Genomic DNA, 14,819 nt, shown 5'->3' on the forward strand with positions numbered 1-14,819 from the left:
CCTTGTCACCATGAATGCTCCCTGAATGGGCTCTCATACTGTCTCTGTGGGATAATCCAACCTCCACAGGGTGGCTGGAAGAATCTGCTAAAAACAACTAAGTGCCCTATAATGCAAAAGGACTGCAAACAAACACTAAGTAGCAAAAATTGGCTCATGTGTTTTAGAAAAAGTAATCTCCCAAGTAAGAGCACTTTCCTTTGTCTTATCAATAGAACTTTACCCCGTAAGTTTTCAGCTAGGTTTCATATGCACAGGTTTCATAGTTTAACAAGATATTTCTGTTGCAACAGAGTACAGGAAAAAGGAGCTGACCCATAAGCTCCAGAACGAGGTCGACATGCTGAAGGAACAGCTGCAGCTCACCAAGTCTCAGTTAGAGGCTTCACAGCACGCCCACGCAGTCAGATTCTCTGAGGTAAGAGGCCAAATTTCCAAACAACGGTATGTTGGGAAGGATCGGCAGTAATTCCTTTTATTTATTTATTTTTAAAATATATTTCATTGATTTTTTACAGAGAGGAAAGGAGAGAGATAGAGAATTAGAAACATGGATGAGAGAGAAAATCCATCAGCTGCCTTCTGCACACCTCCTACTGGGGATGTGCCCGCAACCAAGGTACATGCCCTTGACCAGAATCGAACCCGGGATGCTTCAGTCTTCAAGCCGATGCTCTATCCACTGGGCCAAATCAGTTTTGGCAATAATTCCTTTTAAATGTTTGTAGAATTCACCAATGAAGCCATATCATCCTGGGCTTTTTTTTGTTGGGAGTTTTGTTTGTTTGTCTGTTTTTGTTTTTTTTGTTTTTGTTTTTGTTTTTGGTGTGTGTGTGTGTGTGTGTTTTAATGTATTTTTTAAAAATATTTTTTATTGTTTTCAGAGAGGAAGAGAGAGGAGAGACAGAAACATCCATGATGAGAGGGAAATCACTAATCCATTCTCTCCTGTATGCCCCCTACTGGGGATTGAGCCCACAACCCGGGCATGTGCCCTGACTGCTGGTTTCTAGGTCGATGCTCAAACACTGAGCCATGCCAGCTAGGCTGTTGGGAGGTTTATGATTACTGATTCATTTTCCTTACTCCTTAATGCTCTGTTCAGATTTCCTATTTCTTCATGATCAGTGTTGGTGTAGGTATGTATGTTTGAAGGATTTTACCCATTTCTTCTAGATTGTCCAATTTGTTGGCATATAATTGTTGCTGGTAGTTTCTTATCCTTTGTAATTCTGTGCAATCGGTTGTAATGTCCCCTCTTTCATTTATAATTTTATTTGAGTCCTCTCTCTTTCTTGGTTAGTCTAGCTCAGTGGTTGGCAAACTCATTAGTCAACAGAGTGGCAAACTGTGGCTCGCGAATCGCACCGCAGTTTGCTGACCACTAAAGGTTTCTAAATTTTTTCAAAAAACCAATTCTTAGTTTTGTTGATCTTTTCTGTTGTTTTCCTATTCTCTATTATATTGATTTCTGCTCTAATTTATTATTTCCATCCCTTTGCTAACTTTGGGCTTTGTTCTTTTTTTTTTTCTTCTAGTTATTTGAGGTGTAATATTAGGCTGTTTATTTGTGATTTCTTTCTTTATATAGTTGTTTATAGCTATTAAAGTTTCTTAGAACTGCTTTTGTTGCATCCCATAAGTTTTAGTATGTTGTTTCCATTTTCTTTTTTCTCAAGATATTTAAAAAATATATATTTTTATTGATTTCAGAGAGAAAGAGAGAGAGAGAGAGATAGAAATATTGATGATGAGCCGAAAACCGGTTTGGCTCAGCGGTAGAGCGTCAGTCTGTGGACTGAGGGGTCCCAGGTTCGATTCCGGTCAAGGGCATATACATTGGTTGCTGGCACATCCCCGGTGGGGTGTGTGCAAGAGGCAGCTGGTCGATGTTTCTCTCTCATCGACGTTTCTAGCTTTCTATCTCTCTCCCTTCCTCTCTGTAAGAAAAATCAATAAAATATATTAAAAAAAAAAAAAAAAGAAATATTGATGATGAGAATCATTGATTGGCTGCCTTCTGCATGCCCCCTACTGGGGATTGAGTCCACAACCCAGGCTTGTGCCCTTGATCAGAATCCAACCTGGGACATCGGTCCATAGGCCGATGAGTGGACTCTTCAGTCCACTGAGCCAAACCAGTGAGGGCTCAAGATATTTTGATTTCTTTTAAAAAATCTAGTATTTGATTTATTGGTTGTTCAGAAGTGTGTTGTTTGATTTTCACATATTTGTGAATTTTCCGTCTATTACTAATTTGTAGTTTCATACTACTGAGGTCAAAAAAAGATTCTTGAGCCCTGACTGGTTAGTTAAATTAGAGCATCATCATGGTATGCCAAGGTTGCAGGTTCAATCCCTGGTCAGGGCACATACAAGAATCAACCAAAGAATGCATAAATAAGTGAAATAACTAATCAATGTTTCTCTCTTTCTCTCCCTTCTCTCTCCCTAAAACCAATTACAAAAATGAAAAAAAGAAAAGAAAAGAAAAGTTGCTTGATATAATTTCAGTCTTCTTGAATTTGTTAGTACTTGTTTTGTGATCTCTCTTTGAGAATGTTCCGTGTGCACTAAGAATGTGTGTCTTCTGCTTTATGTTCTGTATATGTCTGTAAGGTTCATTTGATCTATAGCAGCAATTTTCAAACAGTGTGTTGCAAGAATTTTTAAAACATGAAATATGCAATATCTAACTATTTAGTCAGGGGCCCTGACCTCTTTTCCCTTAGATTGTTAAGTTAAAAAAAAATGATAACAGCCAACACAACAATAGCCATCTGGTGTGAATCAGTTAAAATTATACCTATTTTTCTTGTCAGATCAGGAAAAATCTAATTTTTGGTGTGCCAGAGAATTTTATTTTATTTTATTTTATTTTATTTTTAAATATATTTTATTGATTTTACACAAAGAGGAATTGAGAGGGACAGAGAGTTGGAAATGTCGTTGAGAGAGAAACATCGACCAGCTGCCTCTTGCACACCCCCCACTGGGGATGTGCCCGCAACCAAGGTACATGCCCTTGACTGGAATCGAACTGGGACCTTTCAGTCCGCAGGCCGACGCTCTATCCACTGAGCCAAACCGGTCCCGGCAATGACACAGAATTTTAGTAATCAGTTTATATGTGCCATGAGATGAAAAAGGTTGAAAATCACTGATCTATAGTGTTGTTCAAATCCTGTTTTTCTTCATTGATTTTCTATCTGGATGATCTATCCATTGTTGAGAGCAGGGTATTAAAATCCTCTATTATTGCATTGCTGTTTATTTCTCTTTTTTGTTCTATTTGCTTTATATATTTAGGTGCTCAAATGTCAGATGTATAAATATTTATAATTCTTATATCTTTATATGAATTCACTCCTTTATCATTATAGAATGACCTTCTTTGTCTTTTGAGATTTCTTTTTAATGTAGGCATTTACAGCTCTAAATTCCCCTCTGGGCACTGATTGGCTGCTTCCCTTTTTTGGTGTGTTGTGCTTTAATTTTTATTCATCTTAAAGTATTTTCTAATTACCCTAGTGCAGTGGTCAGCAAACTTATTAATCAACAGAGCGGCAAACTGCGGCTTGCGAGCTGCAGTTTGCTGATCACTGTCCTAGTGACTTTAAGAGTATGTCAGTTATTCTTCACATATTTTTATTTTTCAGTTTTTCTTCTGTAATTGATTTCTGACTTTATTCCATTGTGGTTGAAGAATATACTTTGCATGATTTCAATCTTTTAAATTTTATTGAGACTCATTTTGTGGCCTAACACATGGTCTCTTCTGCTGAATCTCCTGTGTGCATTTACCAAGACTGCATATTCTGTTGTTGAGTGCAGTGATCTGTCTGTATATGTTTATTAGGTCATGTTTGTATATAGTTTGCTCAAGTCCCCAGTTAGGTTAAAAAAAATAATAATAACCCTGAAGATCATTGAGAAATCAAAGGCTGATTTGAATTTACTTTATATAAATGTGAATTTGTGTTTTGGGGGGTGAGATACCCAAATTGATATGAAATCAATGGATTTGGTCTTTTAAAGTATATTTACACTTTATATATGATTGCATGTCAACACTACAAGTTCACAAATCACAGAACTCTTGATACTTTGGGCATTTGTATTTTAAAGATGTAAGAATGTATATTGCCTTTGGTTTGTAAAAATTGTTGTGTACACACCTGCCATTGTACTAAGTGTTATTGCAAGCCTTACTGAAATATGCAATACTAGCTGATATATTTGAGGTGAAGCTCTGCCCCTTGATTTAAAATTGTATGTATTTGCTTTACATCAGAACTTTTAAAACCATGTTTTAAAATAATTTCAGGAATATGAAATTCAGAAAACAAAAGAGGAAGAATTTCTGAAGTTATTTCATAGGTGGAAGGAAGAAGAAAAGGAGAAATTTGTTGATGAAATGGAAAAATTCAAGGAAATGTGCAAGAAGGAGTTTAAAGAATTAACTTCTAAGAATTCAGCATTAGAATATGTAAGTATAAACCTGCGAAGTCCTCACAGTACCTGTAGAATTGTTGCCTTGAAAGGTGGTGTTAAAGCGGCATTATGACCACTTGATTCAAACATTTCTTTCTTTCTTTCTTTCTTTCTTTCTTTCTTTTTTTTTTTTTTAATATATTTTATTGATTTTTTTACAGAGAGGAAGGGAGAGGGATAGAAAGTTAGAAACATCGATCAGCTGCCTCCTGCACACCCCCAACTGGGGATGCACCTGCAACCAAGGTACATGCCCTTGACCGGAATCGAACCCGGGACCCTTGAGTCCGCAGGCTGACGCTCTATCCATTGAGCCAAACCGGTTTCGGCCAAACATTTCTTAATTGTGCCCAGGCCCAGGCACCCCTCATCCCTGAGAATTTTGAGGAATCTTGAGACATACAGAAGACATAGCAAGTCAGAAAAGTAGGAACTTTGTTCATTTGATTGGATGATAGAACAGGGTCCCTCTTTCACTAGCCAGTTAAGTTTAGAAAAGCTTAAACCATAAACCATTCCCTGAGTTTTGGAACTTCCCAGGAAAGGCTGACACAGATCACCAGTGTGAGAGGGAAAGGAAGCCAAGTATTTCAGAAAGACAGAGGAAGGACCTTTGCTAGGCCTGGTGGTCTGGAGCAGGCAGAATGTGGCTAAATGAGCCCCTCTCCCTTGTGGGAGTGGCCTGGCCCTGGTTACATGCATAGATGACAGACACACGCCTTGCTGGGCTGGGACCTTCATCTCCTGTGAGCTTCTACAGACCGTGGCCCCTGTCATCCAGCTAAGAATGACCTGAGGTTGCTGGACAGCTCAGTGCTAAGTGATCCTTAGGGAAAAAGAAACAAGGGACACAAGGGAAAGATCTTTGAGCTCCCTCTAGGGGCCAACACGTTGTATAAACTAAAACAAGAGGGATATTTTTGGAATACTTTGAGGGATATTTTGGATCCTTCTCTAAAATGTACCCTGAACTCTCACATAAGGGTAGGCAAACCACCTGTGAACCAGATCTGACCCGCCCCTGTATTTGTATGTTACATTTTTCAATGGTTGAAAAAGCTAAAAGAAGAATATTTTGTGACATAGGAAAATTATATGAAGTTCCCATTTCCATGTCCACAAGTAAATTTTTTTTAGAACACAACCACGCTCATTCCTTTACACTTTGTCTATGGTGCTCTTGTGCTGGGTCTGTAGAGTTGAGTGGTCATGACCAAGACCCTATGCATCTAGCAAAACCATAAATGTTTGCTATCTGGCTCTTCACAAGAAAAGTATGACAGCCCCTCTCATACCTTCATGGGCAGAAGGGTAGCAATTGGTGAAGGTGAAATGGATGTTTATGGTACTGTTCTTGTACCTTTCGAAGTTGTAATTTCAAAAAAAGTTGGGGGGAAAAAATATCGATGGCTCTCTGTATCTTTTCTGTAGTCATTCCTTCAGGAAACTTCCTGTGGGTTTAGTTAGCCCCATATTATCTTTCCTTGGTGGCTGCTCTTCTTCCTAAGCATCAGAATCCACAGGCAGTAGTACTGTCTCTATTCATGATTTCCTCCACCACCCATGGCCCTCTCCAAAACTCATATCTGTGGCCCCTTCTCAAAGGGCTGCCATGTTACCCACAGGAGTGGCTTTTAATTTTTAAAAAATTAAAAAATATATATATATATAAAATAAATAATATTTTAACAGACAGGAAGGAAGAGGGATAGAGAGCTAGAAACATTGATGAGAGAGAAACATAGATCAGCTGCCTCCTAGACACCCCCTACTGGGGATGTGCCCGCAACCAAGGTACATGCCCTTGACTGGAATCGAACCTAGGACCTTTCCGTCCGCAGACTGACGCTCTATCCACTGAGCCAAACCAGTTTCGGCTTAAGGCTGACTTCTTATGTTTTCCCCATGAAAGCCACTGCCAATTACCATCCTTTTACCTGAGATTCCCTCCATGGGCCTGTCCCCAGTTCTCTGCCCCTAGGGTAATTTGTAGAATAGGACTTTTCCCCACAGCTTAAAAAAACAACCCTTTATTGAGTTATAGATCACATACCCTACAGTTCACCCACTTAAAATGGACAATTCAGTGGTTTTTAATGTTTACATACTTATGAAACCATAATCATGGTCATTTTAGAACATTTTATTACCCTAAGAAGAAACTTTGTAACCCATTGACACTCTTCCCAAACCACTCCTCACCCCCAACCCATGGCAACCATGGATCTACTTTCTGTCCCTATGGATCTGCTTATTCTGGACATTTCATATAAATTGAACCATACAATATGTGACCTTTTGTGAGTGGCATCTTTCACTGGTATAATGTTTTCAAAATTCATCCATATTTTAATATATGTCAATATTTTTTGTTGTTGTTGCTGAATTCTTTTCCATTGTCTGGAATAACCATTTTTTAAAATATATATATTTTATTGATTTTTCACAGAGAGGAAGAGAGAGGGATAGAGAGTTAGAAACATCGATGAGAGAGAATCATCGATCAGCTGCCTCTTGCACACCCCCTACTGGAGATGTGCCCGCAACCAAGGTACATGCCCTTGCCCGGAATCGAACCCAGGACCTTTCAGTCCGCAGGCTGACTCTCTATCCACTGAGCCAAACAGGTCCCGGCTGGAATAACCATATTTTATTTGTGTATGCATCAGTTGGTGGAATTTGTGATGTTTGCCCTTTTTGGCTATCGACAGATTTTAAATTATTAAAATGGGGTATTTTTTATTTTTAAAAAAAATATATATTTTATTGATTTTGTACAGAGAGGAAGGGAGAGAGATAGAGAGTTAGAAACATCGATGAGAGAGAGTCATCGATCAGCTGCCTCTTGCACACCCCCTACTGGGCATATGCCCGCAACCAAGGTTCATGCCCTCGACTGGAATCGAACCTGGGACCCTTCAGTCTGCAGGCTGACGCTCTATCCATTGAGCCCAACCGGTCTCGGCAAAATGGGGTATTTTTTAGAACAGAGTTAAGTTTATAGAAAAATTGAGCATATAGTTCAGAAATAAGCTCCCCTTTCCTACCTTGTGCATTTTGAAATATCCGGACATCTTAAATTGGTGGATTTGTTACAACTAATGAACCAATGTTGATGCACTTGTATAATTAAAGTTCATATTTCTTTCCGATTTCTTTGACTTTTACCCAATGTTCTTTCTCTACTTGAGGATCTTATTTAGACACCATAATACATTTAGTTGTCATGTCTGCTTAGGCTCCTGTCTGTGACAGTCAGATTTGTTTCTGATGACCTGGACAATGTATATTGTAGGATGCCCCTCTATTAGAATTGATTTGATATTCTTCTCATGGTCAGACTGGGCTTACAGGATCTGGGGAAGAAGACCTCAGAATTAGAGTGCAATTTTCATTACATCACATCAAGGGTATACACAATCTAAATGATTTATGGTATTGATATTGATCTTGACTACTGGTTGAGGTCACGTCTGTCAGGTTTCTCCATCAAAAAGTAACCACCCCCTATTTCATATTGTTCACACTTTGCAAAGAAGTCTCTATTTGCAGCCCAGTAAAGGGTAAAATTAAAATGTTATGTCCGTAATGGGTTCACAGATGTCATCCTGGATGAAGCTGGCCTCGTCACTAAATTATCTTGAGAACAAGCTGCGCCCAGTCCCTTTGTTTTTGGCAACTGTAATATGCCAATCAAAAATTTTGAGACACATTGCCTAAGACCAGAAAGTTAGGTCTTCCTTTCCCTTTTTAATCCTGTGCATGTTCCTTTGTTGGAAGAAACAAAAGAAGAAAACCACTGGAAAGGAGAAGTAAGAGCATCCAATAGGATAGTCAGATTTAAAACCTGGGTACATGCTCCCCAACTTTATTTTCTGTTTCAGTCTTACAAAAATATAAACATTTATATCGGTGGTTTCTGTTTTTTATTTTATAGCAATTGTCAGAAATCCAGAAGTCCAATATGCAGATCAAGTCCAACTTAGGCACGTTAAGAGATGCCCACGACTCTAAGGAAGAGCGTCCTCAATATGCCCAGGATTTCCAAAATGTGATGCAATTTCTTGATAGTCAGGTATGTGAAAGCGGGCAAGAACTGTGGCTAAGGCCTCACTTTTCCTAGGGGAGTAATTTACAGCAAGCGTCTTCTACAGAAAAAGTATTTATGTCTCTCAGTGACCATGAAGGCAGCTGATTCTATTTCCCTGTCTTCTAATACATGCATAATTCATAATAGGTGTTCACTAGCTGCTTGTTAATTAACCGATGTGGGTACAAAACAGTTGGCAAAATTGTTTCATTTTCCCTTAAGATAATAGATCATTTGTATTGGTTAACATTATCTCAGTGTCTGTTCAGATGTAGGTCTCAGTTTCAAAAGGCATGGAAAGGCATATGGAAGCGCTAACTTTATTTTTAGAGCTAAAACATACAAACTGCCTTGGTGAACTGATGAGCTTTTACATTTATCAAACATAATTGCATGCTGGTTTAGGGGGACATTGTGTATTACCAAGAAACAAATAGAGATCAAAGTTTATAACTTCAGGATTATTTTTAAAAAGCAGTAATAGCCAGGGGAAGGTCAACGGGGGAAGGGGGGGTCAGGAGACATATGCACTACTATTTGTAATACTTTAAACAGTAAGAAAATTTAATAAAAAAAAATAAAAAGCAATAATACCATAGAAGCTTCTAATTAATTTCAGAGAGAAGGAGGGGGCGAGGGGCGTGGCAGGGAGTGACTAACCAAAAACTTTAATGCACATATGCATAGCCGATGGACACAGATAACAGAGTGGTGAAGGTCTGGGAGGGGTGGGTGCGGGGTGAACGGGGTCCATTGGAGGGGGGGGGGGGAATAAAGGGGACATCTATAACACTTTCAACAATAAAGATTTTTTTAAAAAGTAATAATACATCATCTTAAAAAATAAGCATGTTTTGGAAATACGAACAACAGTCACTGAAGCTTGTTTTGCCTCTCACGTCTTGCTTCCCTCCCACAAATCTACCGTCCATGTTACAGGCAGCTGACCACATCACTGTCCTGTCTAGAATTTTTCAGCGGCTCCCTGTTTTTTACAGAACAAAGTCTCGGTCCTTTAGCCAGCACTCCAGGTCCCTGAGGATCTGGACCCAGTGTCACCTGCCACCTTTCTTGGCTTTGCCAGAAGCACCAAACAGCAGAAACGTGGCATTCTGCCTTCTGCTTTTGCTCTTGTGGCTTTCTTTGTCAAGCAGCTCCCCGATGCAGGACCTGCCGTTTACTGATTCAGCTGGGGCAGCACCACTTCAGAGAGTTCTTCAGGAGTCCTTCCCCCGGCAGGACTCGATCACATGTGCATTATGTGGGAACTCTATTGCTCGGTCCACCTCCCTCCTATACAGGGAAGGACCTTCCTCTCTGTCCTGCCCAGCGAGGTGTCTGGTACGTGGTGGGGGACCAGCTGTTGACAGTTGCTCCAGCAGGCTGGTCTCTCATGAATTAAAGGACCCAGTTATAAAATTCTAAGGCCCCACCTAAATATCTCCTTGTCTCCTTCCTGTGAGCTGTGTTGTCAATTCAGAACACATGGACTTAGAAAACTTAGTGTTTCCTTCTAGTTTCTTAGTTTGGCCAGTTAGTGTGTGTGTGTGTGTGTGTGTGTGTGTGTGTGTGTGTGTGTGTGTATGATTTAAAAAAATATATTTTATTATTTTTTCACAGAGAGGAAGGGAGAGGGAGAGAGAGTTAGAAACATCGATCAGCTGCCTCCTGCACACCCCCCATCGGGGATGTGCCCGCAACCAAGGTACATGCCCCTGACCGGAATCGAACCTGGAACCCCTCAGTCCACAGGCCGACACTCTATCCACTAAGCCAAACTGGTTTCTGCAACACCAATATATTTTAAAACAAAATTTCATTGGAACAGAGCTATACCCATTCATTTAGATTTTTGTCTTTGGCTCTTCTGCTATCACTAGAAGTAGTAATCCAGGCATCTGACTCCAAGAGCTAAAATACAGGGATGGACAACAGTAGGTTTGCAGTTGTTCAAATGGAAAAAAGACATGCAGATTATGATTATTACAATAGCTTTATCAACTCAAGTGGATGTCACAATGCAACTGTAAATCTTCTTTTCCCACCCCTGTATTTACTATTAGTCCCTTCACAGAAAATGTTTGCTGACACCTGTCTTAGAGTGGGGGTGGGCAGGGGCTGGGTGGAGAGGGGTTAAGGGGAGACTAATGGGAGACATTTATAATACTGTCAGTAATAAAAAATAAATTAAAAATGTACAAATGTGTTCAACCATTTTGGCTGTATATATTCTAAAAATGCCTGCTAACATTTTACCCAATAGTTGGGTTTCCTAGGTACCCACTAAAAAGAAAGCTTCCATTTTGAATAGATTTCACCTTTACAGTTGAACATAAATTACTTTTTTACTGTTTCCTAGGAAAACAAGTGGACAGCTCGCATTCAAGCTCTTCATCAAGAACATGAAAAAGAGAAGGATCAGGTAAGATTAAGAAACCACCTCTATGTTCATTGCAGCATTATTTACAATAGCCAAGATATGCAAGCAACCTAACTGTCCATCAATAGACAGATGGATAAAGAACATGTAGTACATATTACAATGAAGTATTAATCAGCTATAAAAAATAAAGAAATCTTGCCATTTGTGACAACATGGATGCACCCAGAGTGTATTATAGTAAACGAAATAAATCAGACAAAGGTAAATACTATATGATTTCACTTACATGTACAATCTAAAAAAATGAAATAAACAAAGAAACTCATAGATTAAAGAGAACAAATTGGTAGCTGCCAGATGGAAGGGGGTTTGAAGGATAAGTGCAAAAGGTGAAAAGATAAAGAAGCACACATTGGCAGTTATAAAATAGTTGTGGGGATGTAAAGTACAGCATAGGGAATAAAGTCAATAATTCGATATAATAAAAGCCCAGCAACCAAATGGCGGAACGACCAGAACTACCAGTTGACCAGTCGCTATCATGAGCACACAGGAGCTGCCCCCTGGTGATCAGTGAGCTCCCACAGAGGGAGTGCCACTGGGATGACTAGGCTGGCAGTGCTCCCTCAGCGGGCTGGCAGACCATGCCCCACCAGTGCATGAATCCCGTGCACCGGGCTTCTAGTATTGTAATAACTATGTATGGTGTCAGATGGGTACTAGAATTCTCAGAGTATTACTTCCTAAGTTATATAAAGGTCATATCTCTATGTTGTACACCTGCAAGTAATATAATTTTGTATGTCTACTGTATCTGGAAACAAAAAAAACAAAAAATAAATCAATGACCTATAAATGGGTCATTTTTGCAAAGGATATTTGCTTTTCTTTATAATTTAGTATTTTTTTACCTATAGTTTGTGAAGAAATGTATAGCAAAAAATTAAAATTACTTATAATTTCAATACCAAAGATAACCAACCACTGCTACTGTTACTTAATAAATTCTTCATTATTGAATACATTTCTAATTTTTTCATACAAAGTGGCAGTCTAAATAATTTTTAAATAAAGGCAAGGATTATTCACAATAAAACCATTTTTATGAAATAAAAATTTAATTATAACACTGATTCCCTTTCAGCTGAGTGTATAGAAATTTATGTGTCAAAATGATTTTACACTAGTGCAAACATTTTTTATTTTTTCACTTTCAATTGTTTGTATTTTGTAGCCTTTTGGATCCCCTGTGTGCTGTGTGTGGGTGGCTTAAAAACATAGTTATTTCTCACTGTTCTAGAGGTTATGATTCTGGGTGTTAATCAACTCAGTTCATGGTGACAGCCCTCTTGCAGAAGGCCACTGTATTGTCACATGGCAGAGAGAGTAGGGGTGGGGGTGGGGAGAAAAGGAAGGGAGGGAGAGGAAACTCAGGTCTTTTATTATAAGGGCACTAATTCCATCCCATCATGAGGACCCTATCTTTAAGACTTCATTTAAACCTAATGACCTTCCAAAGACCCCATTTCCTAATACCATCACTTTGGGGGTTGGGGATTCACCAGGAATTTTGGGGGGACACAAACATCAAGTCTATAAGGCCAAGGGAAAGGGATTAATCAGGGCCTGTGGTCTGAGGGTGCAAACTTGAGCCATTTTATATTTCTGCCTCTTACACCCTCCTCTTGCCTTGCTTTACGTTTCATCAGCAACTGCTTAATCTAAGTAAGGTAGTCCCCTCCCTTTATTATTCTCACCACTTCATGAGTGTAACTCCGATCACTATTTTAAACCATTTTTTGCTTACTTGTTTACTTGTTTAATTTCTGCTTCTCCAACCAGATCCCTAGTCCTACAAGGAAGGGGTTCTGTTTAGTTCTCCATTATAACCCCAACATTCAACAATGTGCCTGAAAAGTGATTGAAACTCCTTAACTATTTTGCTAGATCTCCACAAAGGGATCATTCAACCATGTTTCTGAGGAAGGAGAAATGCTAATTGTGAGGTTTGGAAGAGCAGGGATGAAAGAGTTGTCTGTCCGTATGAGCATGGCACTTGAACCCATGCCCTTTTAACCTTGGGGCCCTGCTTGTGTGCCTCACTGCCTTGCTTACTTCTCAGGTGGTGGGCACTTAGCCAGCTGGGGAGGGAAATAGACAGGGGCAACTTAGCCAGCTTTTCTGTAAGAATGTTCTAGCTTTCCTTTGAGATGCTCAAAGGTGGTAGTTCCTAAAGAGGGTTGCCCTTCAGAACGACCCGAGGTTCTTTTTCAGAATACACATGTGCCACTGCACAAAGTGAGATTCCCCTTCCATAGGTTTGTCTGGGATAGGCATATTTGGTTGGGGGAGAAAAGGGAGAGACACCAAAAAACCAAACCGGGACAATTCTGTCTTGGATCCATGTTTTGAACCACTGCTCTTAGATTATTTGAAGTTCCTGCTCTTTTTTTAAAATATATTTTATTGATTTTTTTACAGAGAGGAAGGGAAAGGGACAGAGAGCTAGAAACATTGATGAGAGAGAAACATCGATCAGCTGCCTCCTGCACACCCCCTATTGGGGATGTGCCCACAACCAATGCACATGCCCTTGACTGGAATTGAACCTGGGACCTTTCAGTCTGCAGACCAATGCTCTATCCACTGAGCCAAACCGGTTTTGGCTGAAGTTCCTGCTCTTATTGTTCAAGGCATCTTAAAGCACTGGTATCTAGGGACAGAATTAGGGTCTTCCTTATGAATAGGGGTTAGTTTTAATCCTTGGTGTTTTAAGGAAAGCACCTTGTATTCCAGGCAGCTGTGGGGAAGTCAGTGGCCTCCTGGCACAATAAAATGCACGTTGCAGAGTTTTACACTTACCACTGCAAGCCATGCTAGAGAGGAGCAACTGTTGGTTCCCAGTGAAGCGCCTCATTTCACGGATTGGGAGTGTGGAGTGTCTGTGCCGCCGCTAGGCTATGCTGCTTCCTTGTCTGTTGGTTTTGTTTGTTCAGAAGCTGCTGACTTCTGCCTTCATTTCCCTTAAGCCCTAACGGAGGGGTGAATTCAATCAGTGTAGTCATCTCTGCCTGAGACCTAACTATTAATTATTCCACATGATTGGTGCCTACTGTTCCTACAATGCACATATTGTATTTCTCTGTTTAAGGGAAATTGCGTTTGCCAGCTTTTTATTGCTTTACCTAGATTGTTGGCAGTCGTTTTATTTTTATTTTTAAATGACATTGGTAGGAGTTCAAAGGGAGTCACAGATAAATGATGGTATACCCTTTTGACCCAATTGGGAAATTGTAGAATGGTCAGGAGAGGAGGATGGTATGATGTGATAGGGAAAAAAAGCAAAGACTTGAAGTAGTCGAAGGTCATAACAGATGGGCTCAAGAGCTACAGGTTTGTTGAAATATCCTTTGCTTAGATGATCGCATTCCTCTCTCAGTGGACTTTTATGTAACTTTGTGGTCATTTTTCACTTCTAATATCAAAATGGTATTATCTCCTAGGTTTTCCTATGTCCTCTTTCTTCTTAGGGCCTGGAGTGACTCCCCATATTGTTATTATTATTTAAATATTTTATTGATTTTTTACAGATAGGAAGGGAGAGGGATAGTTAGAAACATTGATGAGAGAGAAACGCTGATCAGCTGCCTCCTGCACACCCCCTACTGGGGATGTGACCGCATCCAGGGTACATGCCCTTGACCGGAATTGAACCTGGGACCCTTCTGTCCGAAGGCTGATGCTCTATCCACTGAGCCAAACCAGCTAGGGTGACTCCCCATATTATTGATCCTAAACCTCTACCCAGAACCCCACACATCTTTACTGGCTTTTACTTCTATTTTCCAGCTC

General features: G+C 39.8%; 1 protein-coding gene across 9 annotated transcripts in view; it reads left to right on the top strand.

The window, feature by feature from the left end:
* Nucleotides 1–14,819, top strand: part of DZIP1 (DAZ interacting zinc finger protein 1) — a 55,550-nt gene that overhangs the window by 12,100 nt on the left and 28,631 nt on the right. For all 9 annotated transcript variants that reach the window (XM_084876713.1, XM_084876717.1, XM_084876716.1 and 6 more), the window contains 4 exons: nucleotides 294–418; nucleotides 4,328–4,489; nucleotides 8,432–8,569; nucleotides 10,944–11,006. In XM_084876713.1, the coding sequence (XP_084732839.1) occupies nucleotides 294–418; nucleotides 4,328–4,489; nucleotides 8,432–8,569; nucleotides 10,944–11,006 (488 nt within the window). The remainder of the gene's footprint in view (nucleotides 1–293; nucleotides 419–4,327; nucleotides 4,490–8,431; nucleotides 8,570–10,943; nucleotides 11,007–14,819) is intronic.

The sequence above is a fragment of the Pipistrellus hanaki genome, assembly GCF_964339955.1.
Source record: "Pipistrellus hanaki genome assembly, chromosome: 3".
NCBI classification, from domain to species: domain Eukaryota; kingdom Metazoa; phylum Chordata; class Mammalia; order Chiroptera; family Vespertilionidae; genus Pipistrellus; species Pipistrellus hanaki.